Below are 18,400 nucleotides of genomic sequence, written 5' to 3' on the forward strand. Positions count from 1 at the left end.
GTGGAAAAGATAGCATGTTCGATTTGTAAAGTAGATGACTAAAGTACCTGAAAGCAGTACTTTGGTCAAAATAAATAATGACATGTTATTTGTTATAGATGAATTGTGCCTCCCTCCCACTCATATGTTGAAGCCCTAACCCCCAGTGTAGTGGCATTTGGAGATGAGACCTTTGGGAACTAATGATAATTGGATTTAGAAGAGGCCCTCATGGTGGGATTAGTGCCCTTATAAGAAGAGATACCAGAGCACTTGCTCTCCCTCCACTGTGTAAAGACACAGAGAGAAGGCAGCCTTTTGCAAGTTAGTAAGAGAGCTTTCACCAGGAACTGATCTGCCAGCATCTGGATCTTGCACTTTCCAGCCTCCAGAACTATGAGAGAATAAATTTTTGTTGTTAAATTTTTGTTGTTTAAGTCACCCAGCCTGTGGTATTTTGTTATGGCAGCCTGAGTGGACTAAAGCATTATTGTAGCAGGTGATATAACCATAATTTCCAGGATAATCTAATGGCATCATTTATTCCTTAATTTAAACAAATATTTGTTGAGTACCTACTATGTGCCAAGAAAACAAAGGCTCTGCTTTCATGATGCTAACAGTCTATTGGAGAGTAGGGGTGAAGGGGTTGGGAGATGCATTCAGTAGACACTAAAAAGCAAAGAAACATATGCTAGATAAATGCCATGAAGAAAAATAAAGCACTGGAAGGAATTTTACAAAATTCAGATGTAAGAAATGCCAGATTTCTTTTAATCTCTAAATTAGTAAACTTTTTAATGAACCTTCAAATGGGTTTCAAGGGGAAATTTAATCTCAGACATTTTGTGGACTTCTTCCAGTTTCCGGGACAAGCTGGACCTTTTTTTTTTTAGTCCACTCTGATTACCACACCAGGCTAGTTGTCCACTTTTACCTGGTCCAAGGAAGAAAGGAGGTTTTGCTGCTTCCGTATCAAGCTTGACACTGGGGCCTTTGATTATAGCGGTTGGTCTCTATGGGTGCCGAGAGGGAGTGTGGTGTTCCCTTTTGCTGTTCTTGGAATCTGCAAACCCCTGCTTTCTCCTTGTTATAGCTCTACAGATCTCCCTCCCTCCTTAGTTAGCTACTTCTGCCTTTAGGTCAGGTGACTATGCTCTGGTGCCAGAAACTGCTGCCTTCAGCTCTGCAACTTGAAAAACCCATAACCAATGTTGCTGATAACTCAAAACACAAATTTTAGTTATCTTCTTACAAGAGAGAAGAAAGATAACCATTCATTCCTCCTAGTCTTTTTTTTGTGTGGTTTTAATAAAACGGTCACAAGTTAATCTCTCAACAGTTATTTTCCTGGACCTTTATGTAAATACACATTTTTATAAAAAGTTGAACTTGTGATTTACTGTTTCATACCTGCTTTTAGCACTGAGCAATACTTATGAGAACTTTCCCCTGTTGTTAAATATTCTTTTCAAACCTGGATTTCAGTGGCTGTGTAAATATTAAATAAATATGAAATTGTTGATACCCAAATTTAGACAATTAGGTTATCTCCAGTTTTCCTAATTAGAAGCAATATGGTTGTGAGTTATTTTATATATATATATATATATATATAAATCTTTAAGAGCAGCTCTAATAATTTATTTCTTTAGGATAAATTCTTAGAAGTGGAATTATTGGAGCATGAATGTTTTTAAGATTCTTTTTACATTTGTCATAAGCATAGTCTGGACATGCATTTATGAACTGTAATACAATACAGTTCTTAGATTTGCCAGGTGGGAATGCTCCAGCAGTCATTTTTGTTTGTTTGATTTTTTGTTTTGTTTTTGTTTTTGTTTGTTTTAACATCTTTATCGGAGTATAATTGCTTTACAATGTTGTGTTAGTTTCTGCTGTATAACAAAGTGAGTCAGCTATACGTACACATATATCCCCATATCCCCTCCCTCTTGCGTCTCCCTCCCACCCCTCTAGGTGTTCACAAAGCACCAAGCTGATCTCCCTGTGTGATGCAGCTGCTTCTCACAGCTATCTGTTTTACATTTGATAGTGTATATATGTCAATGCTACTCTCTCACTTCGTCCCAGCTTACCCTTCCCCCTCCTCGTGTCCTCAAGTCCATTCTCTACGTCTGTGTCTTTATTCCTTTCCTGCCCCTAGGTTCTTCAGAACCATTTTTTTTTTAAAGGTTCCACATATATATATATGTGCCATATAGTAGGAGCTTAATCAATATCACAGTCTCCCCACTTCCAAGGAGGAAGTTTTAAACCTAGAAGCAAAGAAAGTAATTTGCAATGGAGAAATGAGGGTTAGGGTAAAGGGCATCTTTCAAAATGCTGTAGGTCAACTGGTCTTCAAAATTGTAGTCCCAGACCAGCTGCATCAGCGTCACCTAGAAACTTGTTAGAAATGCAGATTTGGGGACTCACTCCAGATGTACTGAATCAGAAACTATTGGCGGGCCCAGTGCTCTGTGTTTTAATCAAGCTTTCCAGGTAATTTTGGTGCTCCCTTGTGATTCTGGAACACCACTGCTTTGAAGCTCTTATTATGAAAATGTTTTATATGAATTATTTAATTTAGTCCTTCTGTTTTTTTAAAAAAAGCATTTTTAAGAAGAGAAGCATACTGTTAAAAAAAAAAGTTAACTGGGCCACCTGAAAAGTTATTAAAAACCCAACGTAACATAAGCCAAATAATAAGAAATTCTTTCTCCCTCAGAAAAGACTTCTACCTAATTTGAAAATATAGGATTCCAGGTAAGTGTACATCTAGAGCATATCTGGAATGTGGAAACAAAAATCACACGAATCAGAACAGAGGCTATTTATCCAGAGCTTGCTATAGCAAGTCAGCCATCATCACTTGCATTTAGCAAAGACTCAAAGTCAGGAGGCGGAGTAGAAAAGATTATAGTGAAAAAAACAGGGCTTCAGCTGTGCTCTAACCAGAGGTTGTTGACCTAGGAAAGCAGGAGGTGCACAAACAAGAAGTGGGACATCTAATGTAGTTGCTTTGGGGAGCATATTTGGCTTTCTGTGCTTAGTCTTGAGCTGGAAGCAGGCAGGAGGAGAAAAATAAGGAAGCTAGCAGTCATTGAACAAGTCCTGACCTTCCTGGGCTGGTTGTCACAGATATTGTCAGCGTTTTATTGTTATTTATAGGGTCTGGCTATTGTTTGTATGTCAGTCTCTCAAGAAACCTAGAAAGAAAGGGCACATATATAAAGGAATGATGTATGCTTTAAAAAGGTTACAGTTACATTATTTATCAAGTTTTTTGGTTATAGGGAAAAACAGTTAACATACTCATGGACCCTACTATTTCTGTTTTGATTAACAAGGCATTTTGAACATTAATTTATATAAGAAATAGTGCCAATCCAAATATTATCCGAATTTAACTTTCCTACGTGTATTCCAACTGTCACGGATTTTGTTCATGGGGAGTAATAGAGGTAATGAAGACAATACATGCATGACATAATTAGTGGTAAAAAAACAACATATTCTGTCAAAGCAAAAATTGCACTGGACAAAGTTAACAGGTAAGGATGACTTCTTTCAAAGCTATTGCAATAGAGAGAGAGCCCAGAATATAATCTGAGCTCAGTTTCACTGAAATGACAGTCAGGAGAGGCTTTCAGAAATGGAGTGGGGGGCAGGGACCCTAAGCCATCTGTGTTTGCTAATTGACCTTTCCCAAAGGAAAGAGGAGGTAGTTTTACAACTTGGAGCAATGTGCCCACAGAAGGTAGGAAGATAGGCTTCTACCCTTTTATAGAGACTGGAGATGGGGGCTTTCTCTTCCTTGATGATTACATTTCAAAGGGATGGTTACCAGACCCTTGCAGAAGAAGACATCCTAGCTTGGAAAACTGGCAAGGGGCTTTTAAAAAGATTTACATCCCAGGGCTTCCCTAGTGGCGCAGTGGTTGAGAGTCCGCCTGCCGATGCAGGGGACATGGGTTCGTGCCCCGGTCCGGGAAGATCCCACATGCCGCGGAGCGGCTGGGCCCGTGAGCCACGGCCGCTAAGCCTGCGCGTCCGGAGCCTGTGCTCCGCAACGGAAGAGGCCACAACAGTGAGAGGCCCGCGTACTGCAAAAAAAAAAAAAAAAAAAGATTTACATCCCAAAGGGCCAGAGAAAGAATTTACAATTACAAGTTTTCTGAAGTATAACGCTCTAAGAAAAGGGAAGCCAGAGCCTAGAGTCAGGAAGAAGTCTATCTAAAGTTTAGTCAAGCTGAGTGAAAAGTTAAGGCCCTCTTGTTCAACACCCAGTCTTTTATTGCTATAGAAAACACCAGGGACCTTACACTTAAGGTTAATAAAATTCACACTGAGAAGAAAACATCCAGTTTTAGTCAGACTCTCATTTAATTCAGAGTGTTTTTGCATTCTTTGTGCTGACTGTTGATTGGTAAGAAAATGAACACTGTTTGCTGTAATTTAAATGCAATTATTTCATAAAGGATTGTGCAGTGGTGGGCAGGATGGGTGATGAAAGCCCTCAGATAGGGAGTATTTTGAACTGCTTGGAATCCTTAATGGATGTACTGTGTGTATTTTCAAGAAGAGCATTTCCTGTGTGGTTGACACAACGGTGGCAGAGGAGAAACATTCTGCAGAGATCATTGGTCCAGTGATGGAGCTCTGTTGTCAAACATAATTTTATTGCAAAGCTCAATACATAAAAAGAAAAGGAAGAACTACTATAGTTATGCTGCCTCCTTGCTTCGCTTCGTTCCCAGAAGTGGCCCTGCGGTATTCCCAGGGAACTATCAAGAAACACATTTTTTTCTCACTTGACACTTTCTTTGCACTTGGCTTCCACAGCAACACACTCACCTGGTGCTCCTCAGGCACCCCAGTGATGTCTCCTCTGCTTTCTTTCTCAGTTTCCTCGGCTGGTTCCTCCTTCTCTACTGCATATCTCAGTATCAGAGTTCATCAAGACTCTGGCCCTCTTCTTGAGTGATTGCATCCTTCCCCAAGGCTCTAAATTCCATTAAAATGCTGGAAATCCCAGTGTGTATCTCTGGCCCCATCATCCTTTCTGAGCTCCAACGTGAGTATCCATTTGCCTACTTGACATCTACACCTGAATGTTTTATACATATCTCACACTTAACATGTTTTCCCATGTCATTAAATTGTACCATCGTTTACTCAGATGAGCAAATCAGAATTATAATTTTCATTTCTGCTTCTTTCTATCCTCTCATGGAATCTTTTGTTCTTACCTATCCCTTTACTTCTCAAATATACCCACTTCTCTCCATCTCCACAGCCACCACCCTATTCCAAGCCATTGTCTTCCCTTACCTGAACCCTGGCAAGGGCCCCTGACAAGTTTACTTACTTTCTCTCACATTTACATCCCCACTGTCACTTTTCTCCTTAAATCACTTTATTGTTTTCTCACTTGTTGTCTAATAAAACATGAACGTCTCACCAGCACATCCAAAACCCTCTGGATCCAACTTCTGACTACCTTTTGGAGCTCATTTCAGGTTCTTTATTCTGTGTTCATTCTGTGTTCTTCTCTGATAGTACACACCAGATGTGTTTCCTGTCTCAGGGCCTTTGCACTTGCTCTTCTCCTGGTTCCTCTAACTCATGGATCCTTCATGTGTATCAGAAGAGCTATATCCACTGTCCTCTGATTGCATGTTTTCCCTTTAACCTAGTTGTTCTCTATCACCATCATGCCAATGTCCTTGATAGTCTTACTGCCCCAAGTGTGATTCACGAACCAGTGGCAAGAGCATCACTGCTGCTCTTCATGAGCCTATGTATGGGCTTGTGAGGAATGCAGAACCCCAGACCCCACATCAGACCAAATAATCAGAATCTGCGTTTTAATAATATCCCCAAAAGATGCATATAAACATTAAGGTTTAAGAGTGTAACTTTGAAACACTGATCACAAATTGTATTTCTTTGTTAGTTGTATACTTGCTTATTGTCTGTTTCCATCAGTGGTGTGAATTCCGTGAAGGTAGGGACCTTGTCAACCTTTACTGTTGTATTCCAGTACTTAGCATAGGTCTTGGCATATGGTTGGTAATAAATACATATCTGATAAATGAGAGATTTATTCTAACTTCCTCAATTGATCCAGGATAAAACTGAGGCTCAGAAAAGGGAAGTGACTTTTTTGAAATTACATAGCTATTGTTAACGAAGCCAGTGCAAAAAAAAAAACAGAGAGAGAAAAGTATTCTTGACTACTTAACAAAGTTTATTGTGTGTGTGTGTGTGTGTGTGTGTGTGTGTGTGAGAGAGAGACCTTGAAACCAATTATTCTGGATGATATAACAAGGCATAACCTAAAACTTCCTTAGCTATTGTCCCTAATGGGCTTCTGATATTAATAACAGTGATTACTTATTTATACTATACTTTGTCATTTACAGAGTGTTTTCATGTATACTAACCTATGTGAAAATTTACCCAGAATTACTGTCATGTTTTCATTTATTAAGAACAGAGAAAGTGGTAAACAGAGCAAATTTGTAGAATTTCTTTATTCATGGATCAAGAGATCACTGGAAAAGGAAAAAAGAAGAGAAAGTAAAATTTCTCATAAGAATAACTGTCAAAGAACTGATTTAGTGGAGTGCATAGCTCTTTGGACAGATAAGAATTGTCTGGTGGTGGTTGACAGTAGTCTTGGAGGGTATCAGAGGTAATCCAAGGATCTAACATAGAGTCAGTAGAAGTGGTTCATAATTTATTTTAATTATCATTACTGGACTTCCATTTAGTTCAATGGACAGTTCCACCTAATTAAAAATGCTATGGTTACATTTTGCTCTTCACTCACAGTTTAAAGTTCAGCTATTTCTAGCTCCTAATTGGCATGCCACAAATAAATCATAACATTGAACTTGGAGTTCTCTGAGCCTGACATTCCCACCTAATTTGAAATATACATTCTCTGGAGCCAGAGGTGTTCACCTCAGACTCTGAATCTGTTCTTTTCTCTTACAAGAGGAAAGGCAGTGGAGGGGAGATTGTTCTCATGGTGAGGGTGTGGTTGATGGACAATCCATGTTCTGAGGATATGTTAGGATCACTGTCCATAGACAAGAAAGGGACCTAAAATCATCCAGTCCCACCTGCCTCCAGTACAAGAAACTATACAGCATCCTGATACAGGGCCATCCATGTATTCTTCTTTTTTATTGTGATAAAATATATATAACATAAAATTTACCATTAATACATAAAGTAACCATTTAACATGTACAATTCAGTGACAATAAGTTCATTCACAATGGTGTGCAACCATCACCATTATCCATTTCCAGAATTTTTTCATCACCCCAAATAGAAATTCTGTACTCATTAAATAATTCCCCATTCCCCTCTCATACTACTTTGCTTCTCTATGTATTTGCCTATTCTAGGAATCTCATATAAATGGAATTATACCATATTTGTCTTTTTGTGTCTGGTTTATTTCACGTAGTGTAATGTTTTCAGGGTTTATTAATGTTGTAGTATGGATCAGAACTTCATTTTTTTTTATGACTGAATAAAATTCCATAGTATGTATATACTACATTCTTTCTGTCCTTTCACCTGTTGATGGACACTTGAGTTGTTTCTACCTTTTGGATATTGTGAATAATGCTGCTATGAACATTGGGGTGAATGTATCTATTCATGTCCCTGCTTTTGATTCTTTGGGGTGTATACCTAGGACTGGTACTGCTGGATCATATGGTCATTCTATATTTAGCTTTTTGAGAAACCACCAAACTGGTTTCCACAGCAGTTGCACCATTTTACATTTCTACCAGGAATGCACAAAGGTTCTAGTTTCTCCACATTCTCACCAACATTTGTTATTTTTCAGTTGTGGTTTGTTTTTATAATAATCATCCTAATGGGTGTGAAGTGGTATCTAATTGACACCTAGGTATTCGTAAACACTTCCTGAGCCAGGGCACTCAAAACAATACCAGAAAGCTATTGTGGATCATCCATTACTAAATCTTGCCTCCCTCTAGCAGTGATTCTCAACCTTGGTTGCACATCAGAATCACTTGGGAGCTTTTAAAAATTCTAATATTCAGGCTGCAAACAAGACTAATTAAATCAGCGTCTTTGAGGATGGGGGCCTAACATCAGGATTTTCTAAGGCTCTTCAGGTGATTTCCGTATGTAGGCAAAGTTGAGAACCACTGTTTACAGCCTGCTCACTGGTCCTACGTAGTCACACAACCTCAGGTCATAAAGTGTGACAACCCTATCACTGAGCCTTCACTGACAACCCCCATAAAATAGCCATTTCTTCACCCCACCACTGAGAGTTCTCTCTTCCTTTCTCTCCTTGATTTCTTGCCATAGTTCATATTACTAGCTCACTTCACATATTTTCTTGCTTATCTATTTATTGCTATCTGTTTTGCTTATTTTTGCTTCCCTAAGACTACAACAATGCTTAATGCAGGATAGGTGCTCAGAAAGTATTGTTGAATGTGCACATCCACCAGAGGGCAGAAAGCAGAAGCAAGAAGAACTACAGTCCTGCAGTCTGAAACAAAAACCACCTTCACAGAAAGATAGACAAGATGAAAAAGCAGAGGGCTATGTACCAGATGAAAGAACAAGATAAAACCCCCAAAAAACAACTAAATGAAGTGGAGATAGGCAACCTTCCAGAAAAAGAATTCAGAATAATGATAGTGAAGATGATCCGGGACCTTGGAAAAAGAATGGAGGCAAAGATCGAGAAGATGCAGGAAATGTTTAACAAAGACCTAGAAGAATTAAAGAGCAAACAAACAGAGATGAACAATACAATAACTGAAATGAAAACTACACTAGAAAGAATCAATAGCAGAATAACTGAGGCAGAAGAACGGATAAGTAACCTGGAAGACACAATGGTGGAATTCACTGCTGCGGAAAAGAATAAAGAAAAAAGAATGAAAAGAAATGAAAACAGCCTAAGACACCTCTGGGACAACATTAAATGCACCAACATTTGCATTATAGGGGTCCCAGAAGGAGAAGAGAGAGAGAAAGGACCCGAGAAAATATTTGAAGAGATTATAGTCAAAAACTTCCCTAACATGGGAAAGGAAATAGCCACCCAAGTCCAGGAAGCACAGAGTCCCATACAGGATAAACCCAAGGAGAAACACGCTGAGACACATAGTAATCAAATTGGCAAAAATTACAGACAAAGAAGAATTATTGAAAGCAGCAAGGGAAAAATGACAAATAACATACAAGGGAACTCCCATAAGGTCAACAGCTGATTTCTCAGCAGCAACTCTCCAAGCCAGAAGGGAGTGGCATGATATACTTAAAGTGATGGAAGGGAAGAACCTACAACCAAGATTACTCTACTTGGCAAGGATCTCATTCAGATTTGACAGTGAAATCAAAAGCTTTACAAACAAGCAAAAGCTAAGAGAATTCAGCACCAACAAACCAGCTCTACAACAAATGCTAAAGGAACTTCTCTAAGTGGGAAACACAAGAGAAGAAAAGGACCTACAAAAACGAACCCAAAACAATTAAGAAAATGTTCATAGGAACATACATATCGATAATTACCTTAAACGTGAATGGATTAAATGCTCCAACCAAAGGACATAGGCTTGCTGAATGGATGCAAAACCAAGACCCATATATATGCTGTCTACAAGAGACCCACGTCAGACCTAGGGACACATACAGACTGAAAGTGAGGGGGTGTAAAAAGATATTCCACGCAAATGGAAATCAAAAGAAAGCTGGAGTAGCAATACTCATATCAGATAAAATAGACTTTAAAATAAAGAAGGTTACAAGAGACAAGGAAGGATACTATATAATGATCAAGGGATCAATCCAAGAAGAAGATATAACAATTATAAATATATATGCACTCAACATAGGATCACCTCAATACATAAGGCAACTGCTAACAGCTATAAAAGAAGAAATTGACAGTAACACAATAATAGTGGGGGACTTTAACACCTCACTTACACCAATGGACAGATCATCAAAAATGAAAATAAAGAAGGAAACAGAAGCTTTAAATGACACAATAGACCAGATAGATTTAATTGATATTTATAGGACATTCCGATCAAAAACAGGAGATTACACTTTCTTCTCAAGTGCGCACAGAACATTCTCCGGGATAGATCACATCTTGGGTCACAAATCAAGCCTCAGTAAGTTTAAGAAAATTGACATATCAAGCATCTTTTCTGACCACACACTATGATATTAGAAATGAATTACAGGGAAAAAACCGTAAAAAACACAAACACATGGAGGCTAAACAATACATTGCTAAATAACCAAGAGATCACTGACAAAATCAAAGAGGAAATCAAAAAATACCTAGAGACAAATGACAATGAAAACACGACGATCCAAAACCTATGGGATGCAGCAAAAGCAGTTCTAAAAGCCTACCTCAAGAAACAAGAAAAATCTCAAATAAACTATCTAACCTTACACCTAAAGGAACTAGAGAAAGAAGAACAAACAAACAAAACCCAAAGTTAGCAGAAGGAAATAAATCATAAAGATCAGAGCAGAAATAAATGAAATAGAAACAAAGAAAACAATAGCAAAGATAATAAAATTAAAAGCTGGTTCTTTGAGAAGATAAATAAAATTTATAAACTGTTAGCCAGACTCATCAAGAAAAAGAAAAAGAGGGAGAGGACTCAAACCAATAAAATTAGAAATGAAAAAGGAGAAGTTGCAACAGACACCGCAGAAATACAAAGCATCCTAAGAGACCACTACAAGCAACTCTATGCCAATAAAATGGACAACCTGGAAGAAATGGACAAATTCTTAGAAAGGTATAACCTTCCAGGACTGAACCAGGAAGAAATAGAAAATATGAACAGACAAATCACAAGTAATGGAATTAAAACGGTGATTAAAAATCTTCCAACAAACAAAGGTCCAGGACCAGATGGCTTCACAGGTGAATTCTATCAAACATTTAGAGAAGAGCTAACACCCATCCTTCTCAAACTCTTCCAAAGAGTTGCAGAGGAAGGAACACTCCCAAACTCATTCTATGAGGCCACCATCACCCTGATACCAAAACCAGACAAAGATACTACAAAAAAAAAAACTTATAGACCAATATCACTGGTGAATATAGATGCAAAACTCCTCAACAAAATACCAGCAAACAGAATCCAACAACACATTAAAAGGACCATACAACATGATCAAGTGGGATTTATCCCAGGGATGCAAGGATCCTTCAGTATATGCAAATCAATCAATGTGATACAACATATTAACAAATTGAAGGATAAAACCATATGTTCGATCATCTCAATAGATGCAGAAAAAGCTTTTGACAAAATTCAACACCTATTTATGATAAAAACTCTCCAAAAAGTGGGCATAGAGGGAACCTACCTCAACATAATAAAGGCCATATATGACAGACCCACAGTAAACATCATTCTCAATGGTGAAAAACTGAAAGCACTTCCTCTAAAATCAGGAGCAAGACAAGGATGTCTACTCTCACCGCTATTATTCAGCATAGTTTTGGAAGTCCTAGCCATGGCAGTCAGAGAAGAAAAAGAAATAAAAGGAATCCAAATTGGAAAAGAAGAAGTTAAGCTGTCACTGTTTGCAGATGACATGATACTATACGTAGAGAATCCTAAAGATGCCACCAGAAAACTACTAAAGCTAATCAATGAATTTGGTAAAGTTGCAGGATACAAAATTAATGCACAGAAACCTCTTGCATTCCTATACACTAATGATGAAAAATCTGAAAGAGAAATTAAGGAAACACTCCCATTTACCATTGCAACAAAAAGAATAAAATACCTAGGAATAAACCTACCTAGGGAGACAGAAGACCTGTATGCAGAAAACTATAAGACACTGATGAAAGAAATTAAAGATGATACCAACAGATGGAGAGATATATCATGTACTTGGATTGGAAGAATCAATATTCTGAAAATGACTGTACTACCCAAAGCAATCTACAGATTCAGTGCAATCCCTATGAAATTACCAATGGCATTTTTTACGGAACTAGAACAAAAAATCTTAAAATGTGTATGGATACACAAAAGATCCTAAATAGCTAAAGCAGTCTTGAGGGAAAAAAATGGAGCTGGAGGAGTCAGACTCCATGACTTCAGACTACAGTACAAAGCTACAGTAATCAAGACAGTATGGTTCTGGCGCAAAAACAGAAACATAGATCAATGGAACAAGATAGAAAGCCCAGAGATAAACCCACGCATCTATGGTAAACTAATCTATGACAAAGGAGGCAAGGATATACAATGGAGAAAAGACAGTCTCTTCAATAAGTGGTGCTGGGAAAACTGGACAGCTACATGTAAAAGAATGAAATTAGAACACTCCCTAACACCATACACAAAAACCAACTCAAAATGGATTAGAGACCTAACTGTAAGACCGGACACTACAAAACTCTTAGAGGAAAACATAGGAAGAACACTCTTTGACATAAATCACAGCAAGATCTTTTTTGATCCACCTCCTAGAGTAATGGAAATAAAAACAAAAATAAACAAACGGAACCCAATGAAACTTAAAGGCTTTTGCACAGTAAAGGAAACCATAAACAAGATGAAAAGACACCCTCAGAATGGGAGAAAATATTTACAAACAAATCAACGGACAAAGGATTAATCTCCAAAATATATAAACAGCTCATGCAGCTCAATATTGAAAAAACAAACAACCCAATCCAAAAATGGGCAGAAGACCTAAATAGACATTTCTCCAAAGAAGATATACAGATTGCCAACAAACACATGAAAGAATGCTCAACATCATTAATCATTAGAGAAATGCAAATGAAAACTACAATGAGATATCATCTCACACCAGTCAGAATGGCCATCATCAAGAAATCTAGAAATAATAAATACTGCAGAGGGTGTGGAGAAAAGGGAACCCTCTTGCGTTGTTGGTGGGAATGTAAATTGATACAGCCACTATGGAGAACAGTATGGAGGGTCCTTAAAAAACTAAAAATAGAATTACCATATGACCCAGCAATCCCACGACTGGACATATAACCAGAGAAAACCATAATTCAAAAAGACACATGCACCCCAGTGTTCATTGTGGCACTATTTACAATAGCCAGGTCATGGAAGCAAGCTAAATGCCTATCGACAGACAAATCGATAAAGAAGATGTGGCACATATATACAATGGAATATTACTCAGCCATAAAAAGGAACAAAATTGGGTCATTTGTTGAGATGTGGATGGATCTAGAGACTGTTATACAGAGTGAAGTAAGTCAGAAAGATAAAAACAAATATCGTGTATTAACACATGTATGTGGAACCTAGAAAAATGGTACAGGTGAACTGGTTTACAGGGCAGAAAGTGAGACACAGATGTAGAGAACAAACGTATGGACACCAAGGGGGGAAGTGGTGGGGTGGTGGGGGTGCTGTGATGAATTGGGAGATTGGTATTGACATGTATACACTGATGTGTATAAAATGGATGACTAATAAGAACCTGCTGTATAAGAAAATAAATAAAATAAAATTCAAAAAAAAAAACTTTGGGTTATTTAATAATGAAGCATTCAGAGAACCCCTTTAATTTTTTTCCTATTTATTTTAACAAAATTTTCTAAGGAAAATTTATCATAAACATATAAATAATTTTTAAAGCATGTTTTAAAGAGAATATTCTATATACTTAAAGCATCGTCTCTTGGTTAATTAGCTGTTTTAGCAAAGAGGGTATATTTTGCTTTAAGAAGTTTTCTTTATAATATGTAACTCTTATACAGTTAAGAGTTGTATGTTAAACGCAGCAAAAAAATAAACAACAACAAAGTATTGTGGAATGAATGAATGAATGCATAAATCTACTCTTATTTCAAAGGACCGTCCTCAGGTAGTTAAAAATAGCTTTTATGTCTCATCCTTGGGTCTTCTCTTGTCTAGGTAAAAGCTTTTCTATACCTGCAGCCTGTCTTCAAAGACATTGAAGAATAAACCTCACCATTATGAACACAGTGTCTTTCACTCAGCAAGTAATTGTGCACTTCCTATGTACTGCATCCACCTTTACACTACACATGCTGTAGATTAGACACCGTGCCAGGTGCTGGGAATTGTGGTGAAAAAGATAACCAAAAGTGAGTCTGTGGGGGTAGGGCACAGACAATAACATAAGTAATTTCAGATAACAATAAATGTTATAAAGAAAATGAAAAATGTTTGTTGGCTGTGGCACATTAAATGGGAGTTAATTTTAATCTGAGACCTGAATATTGAGAAGAAGCATTCCAGGAAGAAGGCACAAGTGTAGAGACCTTGAGGGGGGAACAAGTTTCAGAGGGGCTCTGAATCAGAGCCTCTGAGAAGGACAAGGAAAAGAGCATTATCACCTCCTTTATTAGACACTTTACCTCAATTAACATGGCCTAAAATCAAAATAGTTTTGGATAGCCAAAACATGCTACTGAATTCTTTTTCCTCATTGAGTTAAATCTTACTTGTCCATTTTTCGTACTGTCGATAGTTGGAATTTAGGTGTGGAAGGGTGATTTAGATGGACGTACCTCAAATTTCTTTTCATCTGAACCCTAGTCATAAGGACTCAAGTGAAGCAATAAAACCACTTGTGAGCAGAGTGGAACTTTCTGACTCCTTATTCCAGTTGTCACCTTGTCTTCCATGCCAGGCCTAATGGAAAAAGTTTTGGACAAAGCCAGAGCCCAGACTTCATGGGCTGCTGCGATTTGGGACCAGCAGCCATCTTGGTTTTCAGTCAGAAGAGCTCAGTAAAGACAGATCTTTCTTGGTTCAGTGGGACCTGTGTTCCTAGTGGTGGCCTACAGAACAAGCAGCTTCTCCCAGACTAGCCACTAATGTGCTCTGACAACTCAGTTCCCCTCTCTGGGCCTTAGTTTCTCTGTATTGAAATGTGCGTTTGGGTCTAAGAGTTTTAAGATCCTTTGAAACTTCATTTAAAAAGAACATTTTACTACTCTATTGAAAATGAAACTTTTCCTGTAGCTTCTGAATAACCTGCATTCATTATGCTTTTATTGATAGGGGACACTCACTTCCAAGTTAGTAAGACAAAATGCTGAGTTGACAGTAGGAGGGCAGGGTTTATAGAATCAAATCAGTTGCTGAAATTTACAAGAACACAAATTTGAACTGTTATATTGGGCACCAAAAGAAATGTAGTTCAGGGCAGTGAAAGGAGTCCCTGAGTTTATTGATTGTCTGCTGTCTTTCCAATGGGCTTTGCAGAATACGGGATCAGTTTGTCCAGGTCAGCCATATAAGAACAGCCTTCAGCCATGACCTACTCCTTGGACAGCCCACATGCACACAGCAGCTTCTGCGTGGGCTGGGATGTGGTACTGAAAACAGGGTGGTCCTTGTATTCACACAGTGGTTCAAGTTACTGTCATTCACTCATTCAAAGTCATCTTTCCTGCATTCGATAAATATGAATGATACATTGAAATTGAATTTGTCAGTGGATAAAACAGACGGTGTCCCTGCCCCATGGAGCTTACAACCTAGCTGAGTAGGTGTGCCAAACAAGAATCAACCAAAAAACATTTCTGAGCACAAGCTGAGGTCAGTGCTCTGAAGGAAAGCCTCAAGTTCCCTGATGGAGAATCACTGTGCAATCTCAAGATAGTTAATCCACCTCTCTGAGCCTCCTCATTATGTAGGAGTTAACCAGGATAACATGTAAAGTGACAAGTGCAGACATTGGCATATATTAGGTGCACAATATATGTGTGTTGCAGCTTTGATAGTGAAGTTACCTTCCTGAAGATGAATGAGGAAAAGACTAATTTTCTTTCCTGTGTCTCAGAGTTTCCTTCAATTCTTTGTGTTTGTGTGTCTTCCAGTTCCAAGGAGGGTTTCGGGTCAGTGGAGAAAGTTGTGCTGCTCACATTTCTGTCGGCTGTTATCCTGATGGCAGTCTTGGGGAACCTGCTGGTGATGGTGGCTGTGTGCAGGGACAGGCAGCTCAGGTGAGTCACGTGAGGCAACCTCATGAGGAAACCTGGGTGGAGTTCTGGGCTGTCCCTGGAAAACTGAGGTCTGAATTTATAATTTCCATTATAATTTGTAATTATGAAGGGAAAAAGATTCATGGGAATGATGTTTGGAAAATAGAGCATGGAAAAAAATCACGTATAATCCCATAGTTCTAACATGACCAGTAGTACAAGCACATAAGTGAATTTCTATCCTGTCTTTTTTCCTGTTTCCTATGTTGTTTTTTCTGTAATAGTTGTGATCACTCTATATATAATTGCTGAGAGCACATCTAATCTAACCTCCCCACTTTATTAATTGGTTCAGAGAAAGGGTAGATGACTAGTAGTTGATCTAGGATTTAAACATGGGTCTTCTGCTCTTTCTGCTTCATCCTTGGCTGCATTTAGAATCACTTGAAGACCCTTTTAAAATTACTAATATGTGGCATGAGTATGTCCCATGCAATATTTGTGATATATTAGAAAATTATTCATTGTTTATCTGAAATTCAAATTTAATTGGGCGCCCTATATTTTATCTGGCAAACTTGGGGGTGGGTAAGTGGATTAATCACACAGAGTCCCTGGACTAATTGATCTGGGGTGAGACCTGGGCATCAATACTTAGAAAAATTTACTAGGTGATTCTAGTGTGCAGGCTAGATTAAGAGCCACCAAGCCGTAAAGGGGGATAAAAGATGCAGTCCTATCTCATCTGCTGCTTCCTCTTTAAGCAAGACATGCTCTAATCAAGAAAGTGTAAAAACTAAATTCTAACAAGTGTGGCAAATGTGAGGCACATGGTAGTCAAAGAGTGGAAGACGGTGGAATTTGACACTTTTTTTTAAGGGGGCCCCTTGGGAGGGTGTTCTGAGAATGACTAAACCGAGGCCTAAAGGGTAGATGGAGTGTAGCTAGGCCAACGGTGGGGAGAGAGAGCACCCTGTAAAAACCCTTGAGACTCAGGGACTCTGTGCATCGGGGGCTCAAGTCAGGCCATTGTGGTCACAGGGGAGGGCAAGAGAGGGCTTCTGGTGCAAAGGGGTCTGGAGAAGTCTGAAGTGACTGGACCACGCATGTGACAGAAGGGGAAACTGAATCTCACAGAATATGTTGCACATCTGACTTTTCTTTCCTTTTCTTCCCTCCCTTCTTTCCTTCTTTCTTTGCTTCCTTTCCCGCCTCTTTTCTCTCCTACTCCTTTCCCCCTAACCTCCTTCCTTCATCCTTCCCACTGCTTCCTCCCTTATACTTTTTCACCCACAGGAAAATAAAAACCAATTATTTCATTGTGTCTCTTGCCTTTGCGGATCTGCTGGTGTCAGTGCTGGTGATGCCCTTTGGTGCCATTGAGCTGGTTCAAGACGTCTGGATTTATGGGGAGATGTTTTGCCTCGTCCGGACATCTCTAGATGTCCTGCTCACAACGGCATCGATTTTTCACCTGTGCTGTATTTCTCTGGATAGGTAAGGCCAGAGCCATTTGCGTAGTGGAGCTCCGTGCTGGAGACAACAGCCGGATGGCTATTGGGCTGTGTCTTTCTTTCTTCCCTAATTCATTAGAGGAAATGAATCTCAGAGAGGTAAATCTGGCTATTCACGTATTCATTCACTCTCCAGCTTTAGCACAGCACCCTTTTTAGTCAGGCATTCTCTAAGGTGCTGCAGACGTAGAGATTAGTAAGGCCAAGAACCTGCCTGCAAGGAGCTTACAGTCTAAGCTGCAATCATGTTTCCCACAGATAGAGCCCTAAGTTGTATACTGATGGCACGAAGAAAATTCTGAGGATGCTGAGAAGCAAGAATTAATCTCTCTGCCCAGTAGGCAGCAGGGTGGTTCAGAACGAGAGTATTCTGTTTGAACATGACCTTCTGAAAATGTGTCTGTATCATCATTTTGTGTGCATATTTAGGTTTGTGCCTGTGACCGGGGAGCCTCTTTTCCAGAAAGTCAAAGGTGATTATAAAATCCCAAATAATTGTTTGCTTTTTGGACCCAAGCTAGCATTTCATTCTTGTTGCATAAATGTGTTCTTCTTCTTCACATTTGACTTCAGGAGGCCTAAAGATTTCTATCTTTGCCTCATTTGTTGGAGGTGCATGTTTACCATTTGTATGAGCACTTTTCATTTTCCAATTCCTGCTTATTTATATTCAATAATAAAGTCAGAATGCAGTTGAAAAGTCATACTATTACACTAACATATGCTGCCATCACTGTAGTCATATCTTAAGGGTAGTTCCCAAAAGAAAGTGTGGTGTGAAATATCTCATGTTAGCAGAATTGCCAGGGACAATCTCTTACTGTCTCTTGATTAGTCCAGAAGACCCAGCTTTCCACCTAGTCTTGGGATAGGTCACTGTTTCTTTATT

At 38.8% G+C, this 18,400-nt stretch overlaps 1 protein-coding gene across 2 annotated transcripts in view; it reads left to right on the forward strand.

Annotated features, from left to right (window-relative positions):
* Positions 1-18,400, forward strand: part of HTR4 (5-hydroxytryptamine receptor 4) — a 155,460-nt gene that overhangs the window by 87,689 nt on the left and 49,371 nt on the right. For both annotated transcript variants that reach the window (XM_027081665.1, XM_027081666.1), the window contains exons 3-4: positions 15,893-16,018; positions 17,294-17,494. In XM_027081665.1, coding sequence (XP_026937466.1) covers positions 15,893-16,018; positions 17,294-17,494 — 327 coding nt within the window. The remainder of the gene's footprint in view (positions 1-15,892; positions 16,019-17,293; positions 17,495-18,400) is intronic.

Source organism: Aethalodelphis obliquidens, unplaced genomic scaffold (genome assembly GCF_003676395.1).
Source record: "Aethalodelphis obliquidens isolate GAN/ISIS:26980383/991018 unplaced genomic scaffold, ASM367639v1 scaffold45, whole genome shotgun sequence".
Classification (NCBI taxonomy): domain Eukaryota; kingdom Metazoa; phylum Chordata; class Mammalia; order Artiodactyla; family Delphinidae; genus Aethalodelphis; species Aethalodelphis obliquidens.